Source organism: Marmota marmota, unplaced genomic scaffold (assembly GCF_001458135.2).
Source record: "Marmota marmota marmota unplaced genomic scaffold, marMar, whole genome shotgun sequence".
Taxonomy (NCBI): Eukaryota; Metazoa; Chordata; class Mammalia; order Rodentia; family Sciuridae; genus Marmota; species Marmota marmota.
In genome coordinates, this window is record NW_026000078.1 from 63447 (window position 1) to 84711 (window position 21265).

The following is a 21265-nucleotide window of genomic DNA, read 5'->3' on the forward strand; positions in this document are numbered from 1 at the left end:
ACAGTGTTCACTGACAAGTTAAATTTTCTTTTTTTTAAAGAGAGAGAGAGAGAATTTTTTAATATTTATTTTTTAGTTTTTCAGCGGGCACAACATCTTTGTTTGTATGTGGTGCTGAGGCTCGAACCCGGGCCGCACACATGCCAGGCGACACGCTACCTCTTGAGCCACATCCCCAGTCCCCTTAAATTTTCATTTTTAAGAGGAAGAAAGCTGTAGGTGTGAGTTAGTGGAAGTATTTAAATATCCAAGTATATATAACTCTTTACTGATACACCTCATACAAATGCCATCAGAAGAGATGGTTATACAGTCACTATTAACTAAAGTGTCTCACTGGATACTTTTTGTACCAAGCAACCCATTTTTAATATATCATCCTTACCTTTCACTTTTGCAGCAAGCATTTCTGCAGCATGTTGGATATCAACAGAATTGAGGTTCTGATGCTTATTAATTACAGATGTTAAAACATCGAGAAGTTCATCCAGACGTATATCAATGACTTCTTTAAAGCAATCTTAAAAAAGGAAAAAAAATTGTATCCAAAAAAAAGTTCTGGAAGTCTAAGCTACAAAAGATCACATGAAATACATTTCAAGTGAAAGGCATTAGAAAGCATTCCACAATTGTTGCCTACTACACATTTGCTTCTATTTCTACTACTGCAGTTATGTTGCCTTCAGAAAATTCTTGGTCATTTTAATTCATTAATGATTTCAAAGACAATTATGGTCAATTTAGTGCTACTTTTTTCAGTTTTTCTCCGTCTACATATGCTTTCCAGATTTTCTTTGAAATAACCATATAAAGTATTTCCTGTCTTACAGTTTTTACTATCATATAGTTAATATATGTGGTAACAATGTTAAAAGTTCTAAAAAGTTTGATATAATTGCATAACAAGTTTGTTTTAAAATACATGTTCAGTTTCCACATTAGAAGTAATTCTTTTTTTTTTCCTCATGATCTGTTCTTTTTATTAACTTTTTAGTCTTAGGACCAACCTTTTCATTTATCAATATCCCATCATTTTAAGCTATCTTAGGTACAATATACCTACTTATATTTATCAAAACTCATACTGAACAATGAGTTCTGGGTTGCAAAAGAGGATTTATTTTTGCACTTGTCTACAAGTCTTTGTCCACAAGTTAAACAAAAACATACACAAATGCTACTAGAATTAATTCTTTCCATTAAGGAATTATCAGTTATTGGAAGCAGTAACTCTCAGGCTATATGGAAAGACCATCATTTGTCCTGCATATTTTAAAACTGTAATATAAATTATGTATGATCAAATGCATAGATTTTTAATGAATTTTTGTGCTTTTCAGAAAAATTTTATCAGTTGCTAATGATGAAAAATTGGGTGAATCATTTTAAATTTTCCAGATTTCTGCCTACTCTAAAAAATGCAAGATTGCATTATACCAGGCCTACTATCTTCCTCAGCAGCTGGAGTGAAGCAGTGCTATCCTCTTAGATGTGCAAATTTCCCAGGACCCACTAGTCTAATCCTAGCCTCCTGTGCTCATTTATACCATCCCTGTCAGAGGGATGCAGATAAGAGTTTTATAGCCCCCGAAAATTAAGTGATCATATAATTTGTCCAAACCAAAATACTTTAGTGAGTAAAAAGGAGGATGCTCTTCATAATCATGCTAACATAACAGGCATATTCTGGATTATCATCCCAGGCAAACAAGTATGTATTATCAACCTACCTTTAAGGCTCTGAAGTAATCTTCAGAAGTTTGCAAAGATAATCATCTTAAACATAGTAATATGCTATGATTCTCCTTTCCTTGACCTTACATCGCATTAGCATTTAATGGTTAATATTTATTTAAGTGCTCAGTATATGATAGACACTCTTAAACATGCTTAAAAGATATATTGCCCCATTTAATGTTCATGATCCTATTAGCTATAAAACCCCAAATTCTCCATTGTGCAGATTTATTAAACTGTAGAGCCATAATTTAAAGTCAGCACACATAATTCCAGAATCCATGCTCTTAATGTTATACTGCCTCCCTACTGAAACAGTTCAGCTTAAAAACCAAAAATATTTTTTAAATGTGGTGTTATAATTAAATGTATATTCGTGTTTTGAAGAAATGTTGAAAGATAATCATTAAACAAATTATTCATTTTTCAGAAATGTTAAGACACCAAAATGAAATGCTATCTATAGCATAAAAAATAAAAAATATTCCAACATAATTCATAATATATTCAATTTATTAACAGCACCATCAAGAGTGAAATAAATGTGTTTATAATGTGGAATAAAGGTGCAAGGGGCAGGGGTGCTGGGCAGACAAGATAAAGAGCTGGGCATATCAGGGCAAAGAGAATTCAGAGAGAAGCAACAAAGAGTGGTCCACATAGTGCTAGAAGCAAGAGAGAAAACAGTGCCTTCCAGGGAAAAAATCTGATTCATTCATCTATCAAATTTTATTGACAGAAGAAACAAACCAGGAGATTAAGTGCTGGTTTAATTAACTCTGGAAAGTAGACTAAATGAGTAAGACTAAAGGCAAAGGAAATACTCTTGAGTTCTGTACTCCAATTGGTTTACAACTGACACCATTATAGATGTACACTGGAACTGAACAAGTGAATAAATGGATAACACGGTGGAAGCCAGGCATCTCATTATTAGAGTGGAATTTAGAAATAAAATAAATAGGAGATTATAATAATCCAAGTAGTGATGGATCAAAGCTGGAAACTTCAGTAAGAACTGATATTCGATTTGATATAAATTGTTACATATAGAAATATTTATGGATATGTGTGTATAAACACATGGATCAGCATAGACATATGTATTTCTTTGCTGTCAGCTAAGAGGGTCTAAAAAAATGACACCCCAGTAGCAACAAGTATACCTAGCACACAGGTCTTGGTACCTGAACCATTCTCCAATAAAAGGCATCAGAACTCCTTGGAGAAATGACTAATTGTAGGGCAGGGGCAGAAAATATACAAGCTGAAGTCAAAAGCATCATGTAGTTCCAGAAATAAGGGAATAAGGAGGGTACAAGGAGGGAAGGGCATGGAGAAGTATCAAGGGAACAAAATATATCAAATTATGCTATGTCCATGTGTGAATATACCACAATGGATCCTGCTTATAATGTACTAATTGACATAATAATAATAATAATAAAAAGATTAGTAGAGTCAGCAGATCAGGAGGAGGAGGGGAAGGAAAAGAGAGGTGCAGGAGAAAAGAGTGGTCAATGATGTTATATGCATGTCCAAATATGGCATAATGAATCCCCACCATTATGTATAGTTATAATGCATCAATAAAAAAATTTTTTTAAGTTAGAAGGGTATGTTCAAAGGTGTATAAAATTCAACTGAAAAGGTTCCCTCTGTCCAAAGCTGGAATAATTGGAGCAATAAATAGTATTGACTTTATATCTATAGTATAAAATAAACATCCATACATTCATATTGACATAAATGACTGAATAAATTAATAAATTGAGAAGAAACAAACCTCTTGTGTAAAAGAATACTAAATGCTTTATGTAGATAACTTTGCCCTCAGAGAGGTATGCATAGTGATTTCTTCCAAAGAGTACCCTATTCGTGGGAGGATAAAAACAGTAATTTCACTGTGCAAGAGTTGATGAACACCACACAAGACATTTGATCAAGGTTAACAACAATGACAAATCATGTTAGTAGCAAGTGCCCTTGAGATGATGTGATGAAAAAAACACTTTACATCTGTAATCTCTCCCCTACTGTTTTACAACCTCAGTCTAATCATGAGAACATCAGAAAATTCTAACCAAAGGGCATGTGATGTAATATCTAGCCAGTATTCCTTGAAACTTTCCTCACCAAAAATGAGGAAAGTCCAAGAAACTTAAGAGCCAAGGAGAACCTAAAGAGACATGACAATTAAATGTACTGTAATAGGATCCTAAAAGACAAAAAAGGACATTTGTGGAAATCTATAAAATTTTAATAAACTATAAACTTTGCTCAATAATAAGGTAGCATTACTCTTGTTTACTGTCAAATATTGGTTCATTAATTCTTATAAAAATAAGGCAAACTGGGCATAGGCTTGTATGGGAACTCCATACACTTTTTAAATTTTTCTGTATCTAAAACTGTTCTAAAACACAAAGTCTGCTTTAAAAGTGAAATACAAGCTGGTCAAAGATTTTAGGAATTTATGTACAGCTGGAATTTTCCCCATAAATCTAATTTTTAAAAATCATTTATAATTTTTAATCCTTAGGGTAAATTTGAATATAAAGCTTAATGAATTATATTAATTAAAAAAACAACTATTTGATAATTGTGGATGTTAAGTTTACTTAGTTAAGCCAATATAGCACAGTGGTTAAAAAGTACAGCCTTTGGAACCAGACTCCCTGATTTCAAATTCTGCCTCCATGGCTGAGAAACTTGGGCAAGTTACTTAATCTCTCTGTGCCTACTTTCCTCACCTATAAAGAGAAGACAGTGAGGGCATGGAGTTGTGGTTCAGCAGGAGAACACTAGCTTTGCAAGTGTGAAGCACTGGGTTCGATCCTAGCACCACATAAAAACAAATAAAGGAATTGAGTCCATACACAACGTAAAGAGAGAAAGAGAGAAGACAAAAAGGGTTACTTCATAGAGTTGTTAGAGTAAATGAGTTAAAACACATAAAGCACTTAGAACAGTGGCTGGAACATAGTAAGCCCTCTATCAACATTTGCAGTTCCTATTATCTTAAGCAACAGAAGATATAGGTTACAAAGTTTGGCTCTGAAACAGAATCCAGCACTGAAATAAAAGAAACTTTTGGGAAAATAATACAACTTGATAGTAAAAAAAAAAATCTGTAAAACACTCCAGACTTTCAATGTTATCCCAGTTTTGCACCGACAAGTCTCTTCGTTATACTAGGAAGCTAGTCTATGATAATATTTCTGGCTGTTTACCAAAACCAAGGTTGAGTGATGATCATCACAGAGAATTGTACTGGATTCTTTTTGAAACCTAATCTATGGTAGTGCTAAATACTCCCCAAAGGCCCATACTGGTTCTCAGCATGGCACTACTGGAAGGTGGTGGAATCTTTAGAAGGAAGGCCTGCATCACTGGAGATATGTCCTTAAAGGAGACTGTGGGATCCCAGTCCATTCCCTTTCTCCTCTCCTCTCCTCTCCTCTTTTGTTCTGTAGCTCGACTTGTTCTACCATGCACTCCCACAATCATATGCTGCCTCTCCACAGGCCCCAAACCATGGGGGTGTTAAATTGATAATAGACTATGAATCAAAATAAACTTTTCTTTATAGATTTTGTTTAATGACCCAACGCTGATTAATAGTCTTCAAAGAGAAAATAGTCATTTCTAATATTGACAATAAAATCAACAGATATTAATATACTTGAGGAATACTCAAGAATATATTGTTTTATTTTGAAGTCTCACCAAAAGAGATTGATTTTAAATGATTGTCAATAACCACCACCAATACTCAAAATTAGTATAAGATATTAAGTAAGAACTACAAAATACTAATGACCTAAATGTCTAAATAAACCAGGGTAATAAATTCCAGCCTTCTCAGAGTCAAGGAAATCAAATATATAGACATTAATATATGTTATATATTTTGAAATTATTAAATATTTTTAAATTTTTTCAGATTTAATGTCCAGTATAGTAGCTAATATGTAATAGATACAAAATACACAAATGAAAACTCTTTGGGACTCTCAGTAATTTTTTTAACAAGTGTTATGAGAATCGCTGCTGTAAGTTTTCTTAAAAATAATTCCAAAACACTCTAATAACTGTCAGCAAAAAATACTTACTCCTCCTTTTCCTACAAGAAGTCTTCATAAAAAGATATTAAATTTGTTCCAAAACAATTTACTAAAAAACAGTTACTTAGTTTTTTTAGAATCATGTTCCAGAAAGACTAATAAATGGCATCATAAAATAAATAATTCCAATTCCTATGATTAAAAATATTTCTGAAGCCTATATAAATCAACCACAATGAACAGGTCAACTAAATAAAATGTTAATCACAGATTCATAAACTTTCCTATAAATTTGGGCAGAAGGGTCAATAACTAGAATATCAGTATATTCTGGTAATACTTTACCTGGGACTTCATAAATTAGCAAGCCCTCAACTATCTGTGCCATAAAAAGTAAAAAAATAATTTTTTTTTAAAATACAAAGGTTCTGTTTTTACCAAATATTCTTTTCCCCATAGAATTAAGTTCTCTTCAATGAAGCAAAATGCCTCTAAATTAAAACTATAACTTAAAAAAAGTTTCAAGGAGTTTAAAAAGCTTGTTCACCAGCACTAAATATTCCCTACCCTGCCCCCATAAAATAAAATAAAACAGTCACACAACTGAGTAAAGCAAGAGGCAGTAACTGTTCTTTCCCAATACTGAATAAAGTGACTGCTTAGAAGACAAAAGACTTAAAAATAACTGCACTAAAAATAACTGACTGACTAATAAATAACTGACTTAAAAATAACTAAGAAATCCTTGATCTACTAGTGCCTTGAAATGACAATATACAAAACTCTTGGCTTCTCTGATCTTAGTCATCATCAGTAAGAGAGAATTGGTAAGAATATTTGTTTTACCTTATGTTGTGAACATCAAATAAATTAATAGAAATGAATTGCTTATAGTCTTAATATACAAATAATGATTATTATTAGTAAATCTGTAAGCCATCCAAACTAAGTATCTTTGAAAACGAATATGCCTCAGGTATATTCAGTAACAAACATATTTATAGGCAAATCTCAATGTTTTAGTTAATGAAAAAGATACATTAAAGTTCCAATTTCATTTTATATGTGAAATCTAAATAAATTACTTGGAAATAAAATAGTCATTAAGCATATATTTTATAAAAATACTTCTATATCTGTCAATTTATAGTATTTAATTTTGTTCTATAATTAAGACAGGGTAATTTTTAAAGTCATAGTGGCCACACTGTAAATGTAATAAAGCTTAATTAATACTACAAAGGTATTAAAGATATTAATATAATAAAATTCAAACAAAGTCTTAACACCAATTATCTAGAACAATAAAAAAGTATCCCAATGTTTATCTACTGCCCCTGTAAGATGCTAACCTGACTTTTAATTATTGTTTTGCCTATTTGAGCCATTTATTTTCTGCTTCATTCAGCTTATCAAATGGAAACAGACTGGCCAACTCTGTTGTCTGGTTCTCATGTATTAACACAATACCACATCGTTTATATTGCAAACATTTCGTGGAAATATTTAAGTAAATAAAATTTAAAAATATGTTTTCCTTTATTAAAAAAATACTGACAATACTTTTAAAATCAGTCTTGTTAATTCTGCTTAATCTAACTGAGGAGAGGAATGAAAAGACCAAGGAGGAAAAAAGCATCAGAACTCATCACTAGGAAACTCCTATTTTTTTTGCTATAATAATTTTTGAATTTATAGGAAATGAAACCTGAGGAATAGCAGCTTTATCCAGTTACCTAGGGACTGTAAAAACAACAACTGGTGACACTTTTAAACACTTGCTCTAAACTCATTTATTACCACAAAAATCCAGTGATGTACATAACTGTTATCTCCTTTTAACAATTGTAGAAACCCAGGCACAAAGGTTAGAGCTAACTAGCAAGTAGGGAAATGAGGATTCCAACCTCAGGTTTTCTGACTCTAAAGTTTATATTTCCTAGTATAATACATTGCCACATGGTTAAAGAAGTTAAAGCTTAATGACATATCCCACAATATTTGATTTAACTTCCACAACTATGCCAGTTGTTACTATATATATTATTAAATTTTGAAAACCATTCCAGGCAAGCACAGAAGAGGACTACAATCCCCAAGAACTGGTAGAGGTGTACTAAATGAGCTACCCGTATTTCATACTTCATTCCTCAAAGATTCATTTCACTTCTTTTTGTCTCTAAGTCATAACCTATTAACATTCACATTCATTTCTCCTAAGCAATACCTGTTAGAAATCACTTCTAAAGAGGATGACTTCTAGAAGACAGCACAACACATGAGGCTAGCAACTTAAGTTTTCGAAATTCCCACAAAATTTGTGGCACACTATGAGGCTAAATTAAGATTATCAGTGAGGTAAAATTAACACTGAAATTTTCCTGGGGAAAAAATTTACCTAACTTACTGTATATTCACCCTGGGGGTAATGGGGACGGACTTAGTTAATCTTAAGACAAGTAATTGAAAGTACAAATTTATGTAGAATCTTTCACAACAGAACATTTAATGGCATTAAGCTTTTCATTTCACTCCTACTATTTAATAAAATTTTCCTTAGAAAGTTAACATACTTCTTTCCACTAGAGTTCTATAAAATCTAGGATCTAGAATTTATCAGAAGCTATCACTTATAAGATCAGTTATGGTTTTACAAAATAAGCTTCTTAAAATTATAAAGCACTTTTAAAAATCCAGGAACTTAACTAGTTTATCTGAAACTGATGATGAATTTTTATCTCTTTCTTGCCTATTTACAAGACAAACCAAAAAACAATAAGGCACCATAATTAAAACAGTAAACTTTCACTAAAATCCATTTTACAATAGCATTACATAATCAAAACAAAAAACCTATAAGAAATATTAGACTGGTGTTTCTCCTTCTAATATTTTATAATGGCACTTAACACTTCCAAGCACCGAGTAGTAAAAAAAAGAGAAAAAAAAAAAAGAAAAAAGAAATGAGCTATTCTGCACTATTCCTTCAAGCCTAATTTAAAAAGACTTACATCTTTAAAATACACAGACTTTGAACTTCCTTAATTTATACTTTACCTGGAAATGGGAAGATATGTCACAAGGTATACTTTTAAACTACTGAATAAGCTAGAAGAACATTTATAAATCTATTATTTGAAATTCGGAAGACATTTTTCCTCAGGGAACAACCATAACCCTGAACTAGTATTTACACTGCACATACATTAATCTACAGTATTATAATTAAAAACAAAGTATATATGCATAAGTGAATACCCCCAGTGATTTAATAATAAGATGTAATTTTATCCCTGTAATTATTCATAATGTACCTTAATGACACTGGATGAAATATAAAACTTCAAATTCTATATCTGCTACATGTTTAAGACTTCAGGGCAATCTCACCCTGCACCTAAGCAGTAGAAAGAGAATCACCAAACTACTTATCCTATTGAAATAAGAATGGAGTGATTTCATAAGTCTTCAAATCTCTCATAGATAGCTATTGTGAAAATTTATCATCACAAAAGTCATGAGAACATTCTAGAGCCTGGGGAGGAGAGGGGATACCTTATGATATGTATTTTATAATTTGAAAATGAGTATTTGACTGTGTTTTTCAGCTTCAAACTGAAAAGTATTCAAAATGATATATAATCTCCAACTTGAGTCAAATTCTGATTCATAAAATCATAAGACTGACAGAACCTTGTCCAAGTAGCTCATTCTTAAGAAATGATTATATGACTTAAGACATATTCCAAAGCAGTAGCAGAACTAGGTCTAGAACCTGGATGATACGATTCTCTGGGAAAGTTTTTTCTGCCATCCTTTACTGCCACTAAATCACTACATAACCTAGCTAGAAAATTACCTGATGGTTCAAATCAAGAAGGGAATAAAACTGACACACTCCAGGAACAACTCAAAAAAAGGGGATTTTAAATGGACTTCTGTTTCTATTGGGAAAAAAAAAACTTAAACATTTGCTTATTGTTATCAAACAACTTTTCTAGGTTTTTAAAAAATGCTTAGAAATAAAACGAATATTTACAATGCAAGAACTCATCTCAGTAGTCTCAATAATTATGAAGACCAAATGTCTCCATCAACACTATCCAACAGAAATTTCGGAAATAATGGAAATTTTCTGTATCTTTACTCTCTAATATGGTAACCACTAGAAACATGTACTACTTAGCATGTAAAAGGTGGCTACTGCAACTGAGCAGTGAAGTTTTTACTTTAAACAGTCATGTATATCTAATGGCTACCATATCGGATGGACAGTGCAAATTTAGACAATCCCCAGAGAGTACAGAATTGGCTAGTGAAAAATGAAAACAGAGCAGCGCTTTTATAGAGTGCCTGCCATGCAAGGCAAGTGCAATAGGCTAGAAAGAATATACCATTCTGTATTAATGACATCTGGGGCTCCAAATAAGGCCATTATTTATCAGCAATAAAAAGCTGACAAAGATCATACAATCTTAGTTATACATACACCTTATTGGTAAAATGTGGCTAAAAGTACTTGCCTTTATAGGTACTAAATGAATAAATTTCTTTGCATATGCAGGTATTCTGTAAAATGGAAAACACCATGTACAAATGTAGAGCTTGAGTATCCCCAAAATGTTTGGAACCAGAAATATTTTAGATTTTGGAATTTTTCAGGTTTTAGAATACTTGCATACACTTCACCAGTTCAGCATTCCTAATCTGAAAATTCAAATGCTCTAAAATTGGAAACATTTTTTTCTATTGCCATGGTACTCAAAAACAGCTTTGCATTTTAGAATTGGGGGTCTGGAATGATCATTTTTACAACTCATTTGGGTAAATGAAAATATGACCATAAACCAATCACAAAGCTACTTATCTAAGTCTATCCTCAACAGTAGGATTAAACACCTGAGGCAAAGTCAAGTGAATTTGAGTATTACTGCCCCATTACAACTAAAGTATACATTAAAAAGGGGTATTCTGATTAGACCAAAAGGCAATTTGTCTATCCACATTTTTTATTCTTAAAGGTTAACTTTTCAGTTTTTTAAATAGCTAACAAATGTGAATTAAAAGGTAATAAACAATGCCAGAATTTTGAAGGCAGAAGACAAAGTACTGGCAGCATCTCTGGCAAAATACTGACAAGGTTGCTTCACACCAAGAGGACAGTGAAACAGCTCTTTGCTGTCTGGCCACTGTTTATTGCTGTAGTGGTAACTACAGAAGTCAAGGAATAGTTCTCAATACACATGGTCCATGTCTATAGAAATGTATGTAATTAATACTACCTCAAAGAGTTACAGCATTTTAAACATTTTAACTGTTTGCCTGAAGATTATATTTTATAATAACTCTATTAAGTAAATAAGAAATAATCTGATACTCTAAGAAGCTGAAAATCATGCTCAAACTTAAACACAAGCATATTATTATATAGCAATCTCCTGATCTTTTATAATGGGGTTCATTTATGTTTGTATATACTTCCTCACTTAAGGAAAACAAAAACAAAAAGGTTCTAGCCAAATTAATTAAACAGTAATTTTCAGATTTGGACAACAATTTTCCAAAGACAGAGAAAACAAATTCTTACAAAATTCAAAATTCATTCTGACGTGGTATACATGTATCTTTTAAAACCTGATTGATAAACCAAGCATTAAAATCAATCTCATTAGTATGAGAATTGGTTATCAAAAAAAATTGTTTTCCACGGTTTTTAAAAATTAATTTACAAGCTTTTTAATTACTGATGACACATCTGTTATTTAAGTACTGGAATGTGTATTATTAAAAGGATAATGTCCATACAAATTTTTAAACTTAAATTACAGTGAATAAATTTTTTCCCCTGTATATCCTTTTATCTGAAGGGTGGTCTCCTTCTGTATCTTGTTACCATTTTTCTCTTTACTCGCTGAGGATCAGCTTCTTATCCTCAGTTCTTTCCTATTCTCTGAACTGTCTACTCAAAAATTAAAACTCAATTTTTTTTTGCCAATAAGGAGTGGTTCAACTTGTTTTAAATTACCACCATTTAAAATCTGTGAAACAAGGGATACCTATGTAAGATGAGGATGGTAAAGGTATAAAACTCCTAAGGAAAAAAACAACAAACAGAAATTCTAACTAAAAATCCTATTTATATTATTAAAAATGTACTTCCATTAATATATTAAGTAGCATCATGTTTTACCCTAAATTGAGGTAAATTATTTGTCATTGAATACATTATTTTAAATTTCACCTTAAAAATTAAATCAGTAATAAAATGTACATCAAAGAGAACAAAATTTACTATAGGCAAACTTAAAAATAAGTTTTAAATGATTAAGCCAGTTAAGAAGAAATCTTTTTACAAAACTATACTCCTTTGAATAAATGGCAGATGTATCATCATACTAAGGAATTTGTTACCAATATAATACTTAATATATTTAGGATATTTTCCATAACAACTTATCTTATTTTTATAATAAAGCTTGTGATTTTTTTTTAACTTTTTTTAATTGTAGTTGGACACAACTACATACATACAATAAAATACCCTTATTTTATTTATTTATTTATTTATTTATTTTTATATGGTGCAGAGGATCAAACCCAGGCATTCCACCACTGAGCCACAACTCCAGCCCCCATAACAAGTTATCTTTACCACATTTTTTTTTAGTTGTAGATGAACATGATACCTTTATTTAATTTATTTATTTTTATGTGGTGCTGAGGATCCAACCAAGTGCTTCACACATGGAAGGAGAGGATTCTACCACTAAGCCACAACCCCAGCCCTCTTTACCACAATTTAATCATCCATTTTAGACTTCAAAATCAACCTGTTGAAATTAACAAGAGTGTGAGCAACCTCTTTCTGATAATACTTATAATCTGGAGCCAGATGCGGTGGCATGCCTGTAATACCCAAGGAGCCCAAGCACCAGGATCTCAAGTTCAAAGCCAGCCTTAGCAACTTAGCAAGGCCCTAAGCAACTTAGTAAGATCCTCTCTCAAAATAAGTAACAAAAGAAAAAAGGGTGGGGGGACTGGGAATGTGGCTCAGTGGTTAAGTGCCTCAGATTCAATCTCTGTAACCCCTCCCAAAAAAACATATTTCACACATATGTGTGTGTATGTATGTATGTATGTGTGTGTGTATATACATATATACATATATGTATATATACGTATATATACATATATGTATATATATACATATATGTATATATTTATACATATACATATATATACATATATTTATACACACACATCACACATAAGTGTGTGTGTGTATATATATATATATATATATATATATATATACACACGTTATATAAATTATATACATATCTTTTAATGTACTCTCAAAAGAGTAACGTATGATTGCTGCTGTAAGGAAAATTCAAACACTAAAATTTTGAGGCTTTGGGACTGGGGAGGTTGTTCAGTAGTAGAGTACTCACTCACCTTGCATGCATGATACCCTGGGTTCAAGCCTCAAGGCCAGAAAAAAATAATCATTTTTTCTTTTTTGGAGGCTTCAATTCTAGTTTACTTATTTCAGGAATTTCAACTTAAACATTATAATTAGGTTAGAAATAAACTCTGAAATTTAGTATAAGCATGAAATGTGGTTTTAGATTCTGGTTTTCAAAATGCATACCAGAAAATAACCAAAGAGATAGATATAGAGAGAAAGAAAGATATATATACATTAAGAATAAATAAATATATATATATATATATATATATATATATGATTTGTTGAAATCTCACAAATTTCTATGAAGGCCCATGAAGTCTCATATAAATACAATGAAAGTGAAGAGTAATCTTCACTTCATATAACATACATTATGAACATGAAAATGAACTGCTACTTATCACAAAAGTTCAGGAGCTCTGTCTTAACTATGTATTATCACTGATATCAAATTGGGACATTAAAGAAACACTAAAAGACTTAGGTACTACGATTAAGTCAGGGAACACATAACTCTTTACTTCAGGATAACCAAATCCTATTATCTATTTCTAACTAGACAAATTCTGTGATTAGTCCTTAATTTAAGAAGAGGTTACAAATCAGCAAAACAGAATTAAGTTTGAATACTGGGGAATAAAATTCATTCAAGTACAGTCAGTTTAAATTTGACAACGATATGGAAAGCTGAATTAAGGTCAAAGCATCGACAATCTACATTGTAAACATTAGTTTGCTTATTAAAGACCAATCAATGTGCTGTATTGCCTTTAACAAGAAGGTTTAGATTCCAATGGTCTCAAATTATCCTGAACCAAACTGAGAGGAACCAAAGACTTCTTTTTCTTTTTTGGTACTCTTGTGTCCCCAGCCTTACCAATTTTTTATTTTATAGTGCACTATTATTTATTTTTTAATTTTTATTTTGCTTTTATTCATTTCCCCCCATTATTCTTATTGGTGCATTACAGTTGTACATTATGGTGGGCTTTGTTTTTACATATTCATACATACACACAATATAACAATATAGTTTGGCCAATATTTATGCCCCAACTGCACAATTATTTAACTATAAAATGGTTTACATTGTAAACATCAAACACATAGGTAAAAAACTAACCATAAAATAACTGAAACAGAACAATTTTACCATTGTATACACACTTATCTGTAGAGAGGCTAGCATTTAAAATTTTACAACCTATCCAGTAAGTATGCTAAGAGAAAACAGTGAACAAACCAGAAAGAATAGCTTCCTTGAAAGATTGTAACATGTGGGTGACCTCGCTGATATCATTCAACACCTCCTTGATGTAGTCCTTCCTTGATGCTAAGTTGGAACTTATGGACTTATCAGCAGAAAGTTGACCTGATGCTGAAACAGACTTTTTCTTTGCCTTCTTCTTTCTGTGAGCAATCATCCTCTTATTTAAAAGTCAGAAAAACTGAAATCCTTAATGGGGCAAGAAACAAAAACAAAAAAGAATGAAACACAAATACTACATCAGCTAGGGAAACATATCAGGTTTTCACAAACTGCCCATAGTCTACCTTAGTATTCTATTTTTAATTTTTAAAAACAAATGAATAAAACACTGTACTATGAATTGTGGATTCTTAAAAGTGTCTGTAATCCTGACAATGTCCAATATGCAAACTATCATTCTTTTCATTTCACAAGTGAGGAACCTGGGTTTAGAGGTTTAAAAATATGTCTATGCTCTCTACTGCTAGATGATGAACTTCGAGTTAAATCTAGATCTGCCTTAACTTTCTCTTAATTCCTAAGGTATAGAACATTTTTTAATTGTAAAAGTTGTTTAAAATCCTCCTCCATCATTTACTATATGACCTCAGAAGCTGTTAATCACCTCTTCACTTTAGTATGCTTATTTATAAAATCAGAAAATCATCCTGACAACACCTACCTGAGGAGCATATTTTACAGAATTAAATGAGACAGTAGTATAGAAGTATACATTGAGCACATAAAAGTAGTTGAATTACAGTTATTTTCTCTAGTGAGATACACACACACACACACACACACACTGACATTCTGGGTTATTAAGTTTCATAAAGAACATTTTTGTTGAAAACAAATTCTAAGGATGCCCCTTAATCTGATGTATCCTGACTAAACAAATAAATGTCATATTATCAGAGTAATATTTCTGGTAATTTAAGGATGTTAAAGACAATGTTTTGGAATTAAAAACAAGTTAGATTTGAATCCTGGCTTTAATATTTTCTAAATGTGTGACTTACACAATTTACTCTCATGTTTGCATGGGGATTAAAAGGGATCACGAAATTTAGAAACTTTTATGTTAAAATATCTATTCCTGGCCCATTGGGACTCAAAGAGAATCTTAGTTTCTTTTTCATCCTTATTTTAACTTTCCAGAATTAAAAGACCCAATTTTTAAAAATTTCTTAAAATAAAAAAGGAAACAACTTGAGGAATTAGCACAAGCATGATCATTAAAAGATTTTTCAAATATTTTGTCTTAAATATTTGGATACTTTCAAAATGTAAAATGACAAAGGACTCCTATGAATTAACAGTAGAAAGTTTTATGCAATATTTTAATCATTGTAAGATACATTACTGTATCATGTACTATTACACCATGCCCAATTCCACAGATTGGGTTTATCCCTGTGATTACAGTTCTCTAGTCTGTCCACTTCTATTTCTGCCTCTCCCACACTAGTGAATTGTCATTTCTGGCCTGAGCTACTGCACTAATTTCCTAATGATCATTCCATAACCATTCTTGTCCCATTATAAATGTAGTAAGTAAACTTTTCAAACATAAAAGATACCAAACAAAAAGATACTAAGCCAGAAAAACACATTACAAGAAAACTGAGCCCAAATTCCTCAATACAGTATTAGCAAATTAAACCCAACAATACCATGGCCAAGAAGGCTTTGTCTCAGGATGCAAACTTAGTTTAACATTCACTAGAGAAAAACTATGTGACCATTTCAAAATGGTGTCATTTCTCTGCTTAAACCCTTCCAAAGGAAAAATGTCATGCTCTGTGAGACTGAGAGACATGGCTTTTGCCTGCCTCTGCAGTACCATCACACTCCTGGGCTCTAAACATTCCTGCCACATACACCTCCTTTTCATTCTTCTAACAGTATTTGTTTACTTTAACCCACAGTATGAAACAGTTTTACATCATGACTATTAATATATATATATATATAAAATAAATATATATATGTGCTCAATGTATACTTCTATACTACTGCCCGGGTTGGATCCTCAGCACCACATACAAACAAGGATATTGTGTCCGCCAAAAACTGAAAAATAAATATTAAAAATTAAAAAAAAAAACAGTAACCCAACATTGTAAAAAAAAAAAACTTGACAATTTTTAAATAAGACAGCAAAATCTGTTCTCTCTCTCTCTCTCTCTCTCTCTCTCTCACACACACACACACACACACACACACATTAGGAAATTAGTGCAGTAGCTCAGGCAAGAAATGACAATAATATATATATTAGTATGTAATGTTGGTGTGTGGTATGTGTAAGAATCTTTCGTAAAACAGATTCTAGCTAAGGATCCATAAGATGTACTCAGAATTTTTTCATTCTATTCAATTTCATTTTTATAAATGCTGATTTCAAGTTACTAAATTGGCTTCATATAGGGTCATGACACTATACCTTGAAAAACACCTATTGTTCAACTGGGGGTCCAGTCTACATGCAGATCAACTTGCCTGCAATATTCCTTCTTCTTCAATCGCTGACTCTAATCTCACTCCAAGATCACTTCCTCAGAGAAACTCTCCTGCACTACTCCCATGGTCCCATAACCACCATTACCAAACTAGAACAGAACCCCTAGCAATGCTCTAGAGCATCCTACACTGTTCATCGCTCCACAGTCCAAATAGATAATTCAATCTTACCATTTAGACTAGAATCTTAAAGAAATTAAGACCTTGTCTTGGTTGTTAATTATTTGTTCTCTTGCTCACAGCACAGTGCTTTACAAAGAAAGAATGAACTACTCAAAACTATTTGCAGAATGAATCGTGAATTTGCAGAAACAGTGAACATAAATTAATATAGTTAGAACTGACTTTTACAGAAACAAAAATAACTCTGGATTTTTGCAATATTTCAAAGAGAAAATTTTTAAAAAATCTATCTCTAAAATGTTATCTTTTTTTAAAAAAAGGAAATGAAGCCGAGTGAAGGCAAAATTACAAAAAAAAACCTGAAATAAAAGTTGTATTTCTATTATGTTCTTTGTAAATATGGTAACCCAATACTTTTTAAAACATTTTCTTAGTTATACATGGACACAATATCTTTATTTTGTTTGTTTATTTTTATGTGGTGCTGAGGATCAAACCCAGTGCCTCACATGTGCGAGGCAAGTGCTCTGCCACTGAGCCGTAACCCCAGCACCCCACCCCCAATACTTTTTAATAGCTTTTAAAGTTCCTCTATTCAATATTCTTTTGTTAATTCCAAATTATTTAAAAATAGATTTTCTACACTTAAACTAGTTTCAAGCCTATCTAATGTTAATCCTTAAATATGTAATTTCTAAAATGAACCTCGGATCATGTTTTAGCACTCTTATTACACCTAATTTTTGCCATCAACAGAAATAAACAATTCAACAAAAAATTCAAGTGTCTTATTTGGGCAGCTCTTGTGTAAATCACTAACTGAAGAGCGATTAACCTAACAAATCTTATCACTTTTGCAGTTTACTTAATCAAAGTCATTGTCTACCTCTGGCAGCTTTTAAATTTAGTAAAATTAGGCAATTTTTTCACTGTTATTGGTAAAGATGTTACAAAAGTTAAAGACATAAGACAAGTTTGAAATAAAACACTTCACCTATCTGAATAAAAAGAATAGACCTGAAGTAACTGTGTCAAATTAGTAACCCAGAGGGCTGGGTATGTGGCTCAAGCGGTAGCACGCTCCCCTGGCATGCATGTGGCCCGGGTTCGATCCTCAGCACCACATACAAACAAAGATATTGTGTCCACCAAAAACTGAAAAATAAATATTAAAAATTAAAAAAAACAGTAACCCAACGTTGTGAAAAAGAAACTTGACAATTTCTAAATAAGACAGCAAAATCTGTTCTCTATCTCTTTCTCTCTCTCTCTCTCACACACACACACACACACATAGTACTAAAACAGATTGTATTATACCTCTAATCAATATTATGATTAATGTTTTAATTTTATTATTCTACTTCTTTTCATGTTTAAAACTGAAAAAGATAGCAAAGCCAGACAAAGACATTACAAGAAAACTGAGCCCAAATTCCTCAATACAGTATTAGCAAATTAAACCCAGCAACACCATGGCCAAGAAGGCTTTGTCCCAGGATGCAAACTTAGTTTAACATTCACTAGAGAAAAACTATCTGACCATTTTAAAAGACACAGAAAAAATATCTAACAGGATTCCATGCCCTTTCATGATAAAGTCAGCAACTCAGAACAGAAGGGAAATTCTTCTACCCCACAAAAGGCATTTATAAAAATTTTTTTAAAAACTAAGACCTATTCATCATAATGGTGACAGATAATGCTTTCCCTTAGGAATCTGGATCAATATTGTTACCCAAGGGCTTAGCCAGTATAGTAGATTGAAAATAAAATGCATTCAGACTGAAAGGGGAGAAAGCATTTTAATGAGATGACATGTCTGTGTTCCTAAAAAAGTCTTGAGGAACTCATAAATAAGCTACTACATCCAATAACTGAATATAGCAAGGTCACAGAATACAAGTCAATACACTATAATATATTAACAACAAATAATTGAACTACAAAATTTTTAAAACCATTTATAATACCATCAAAAAACAAGATATTCTTAGAGATAAATTGAACAAAGCATGTGTAAAATCCTAAATTAAAATTTATAAAACACTACTGCAAGAAATGAAAGAACTGAATAAACTGACAGGTATGCCACATTAATAGAATTGCAAAACTCAATACTCTAAAAAATTTTTTCTCTCAAAATGATATACAGTTTCAGGCAATTCCAAGATCCCTCCAAGTTTTTATGCAGAAATTAACAAGCTGATTCTAAAATTTATATGAAAATGTTAAAGATATGGAATAGCCAAAGAAATTCTGAAAAAGAACAAAGCTGGAGAATATAGACTGATTGACTTTAAGATTTACTGTAGAGCTACAAGAATCAAGACAGTGCAAGATATTAGCATAGGAATATTCTCTTACAAATCAATAATAAGAAAGCAAATAAATAAATAAAATAATGAATAATAAAGTGAATAGACACATCACAAAAGATGATACACACTGAGAAATACATAGGAAACAATGCTTAACATCATTAGTATTAGGGAACTACAAATTTGAACTGAAAGACCACTAAATTTTCACAAGAAATTTTAATTTCAGCTATACTGAAATACTAAATGTTGATAAAGATGAACAACTATTATAACTGTAATACAACACTGCTCTACAAGGTCCACAAAACCTTTGAAAAACAATTTGACAGTTTCATTTCTTTTCTTTTTTTATACTAGGATCCAATCCCGGTGACCTTGTGCACACTAGGAAAACTCTACTACTGAGCTACATCACCAGGTCCCTGACAGTTTCTTAAACACTTAAATATTCATTTAACATACAACCCAGCAATCTTGTTCTTTTATATAGACAAAAGAAATGAAAACATACACTCCCTCCAAAACTTGTTCAAAATTGTTCACAGGAATATTTTTCATGTCAAAAACTAGAAACAACCCAGCATCCCTGATTGGATAAACAAACTGTGGTATATAGTCTTACTTAACAATAAATATCCATTACATAATAAGAAGTCCATTACATAGTTCACTTTATTACTCATTATTTTATATTTAACAATATATATCCATTACACAGTAAAAAACTATTGATGAGTCACAAAAGCATTATGCTAAATCAAAATCATTCCTCTCCACCCAAAAAAATACTTATATGTAACAGTATTATTGCAAGTACATGAAATATTAGCAAATATGAAAGCTAATCTTTAGTGATAAAAAGTAGGGGCAGGGGCTGTGGCTCAGTGGTAGTGGACTTGCCTGGCATGTGTGAGGCACAGGGTTCATTTCTCAGCACTGCATAAAAATAAATAAAATAAAGGTCTATCAACAACTAAAATAATTAGTTAATTAATTAATTATAATAAAGTATATAATTGATTGCTAAGGTACAGGATGGTACATAGGTGTGGGAGGAATTGAAGATGAGCATTAAAGAACTTTTTAAAGTAATGAGGCAGATCCAACATGGCGGCAGGCGCGGAGAGATCAAGTTTCTGACCTCTTCAGCTGCGCGGGCATAGGGAGTCGTAAACCGTCTAAATGCTGTTTGCTCAGGATCACTAGGCAATGCTGAGCTGACATGGATCTGGGGCGAACAGTCTGGGCCTCTCAGAACACACACCGAGCCCAGATCGGCTGATTTCAAGCTCCTATTTGTCTGCGTCTCGCAGACAAACCGCTGTGACTCAGCACTAAACGATCCCGCTGAAACAACTGGTCAGCCCTTCTGAACCTGCGGAGGTTAATACCAACCGAGCCTTCATAGGCAGTGGCCACAGGATTGAGACAGGGCTTGGGAGAGCCAGTCAGGACCCACCCGTTGCATCGGTCACCAGGCAAAGGGAACGAACTGTCGCCATTTGCATGGGATACCACCATGGCAGAGAATTGATGTCACCAGAATGCAGCGGAGAAGATAACTTCATTGAAACCGGCGGCAGCAGGTGTGTAACCCCCTAGCCCTCCCTCTCCACACAGCAGGGAAACCTTAAGGGCCCCTCCCAGCTCTCCCGTGAGCGCGATAGTCAGACCGAGGGAATCAGGAGTGGCGCGGGACCCGCAGCGCAGAACCCCCAGCTACCGCTCCCACCAGTGCTGACAACTGAGGTCTCTTGCACCAGCT

The 21265-nt window shown here is 32.5% G+C and overlaps 1 protein-coding gene and 1 non-coding gene across 2 annotated transcripts in view; both read right to left on the reverse strand.

The window, feature by feature from the left end:
• LOC107156524 (rho GTPase-activating protein 29-like) overlaps positions 1-21265 on the reverse strand; it is an 83417-nt gene that overhangs the window by 49109 nt on the left and 13043 nt on the right. Inside the window, 2 exon segments of the mRNA XM_048814604.1 lie at positions 386-520; positions 14522-14734. Coding sequence (XP_048670561.1) covers positions 386-520; positions 14522-14702 — 316 coding nt within the window. The 5' untranslated portion in view covers positions 14703-14734.
• LOC125620230 lies at positions 1053-1179 on the reverse strand. Its single transcript, XR_007351835.1, has one exon. It is a non-coding gene; the product is annotated as a small nucleolar RNA SNORA40 (small nucleolar RNA).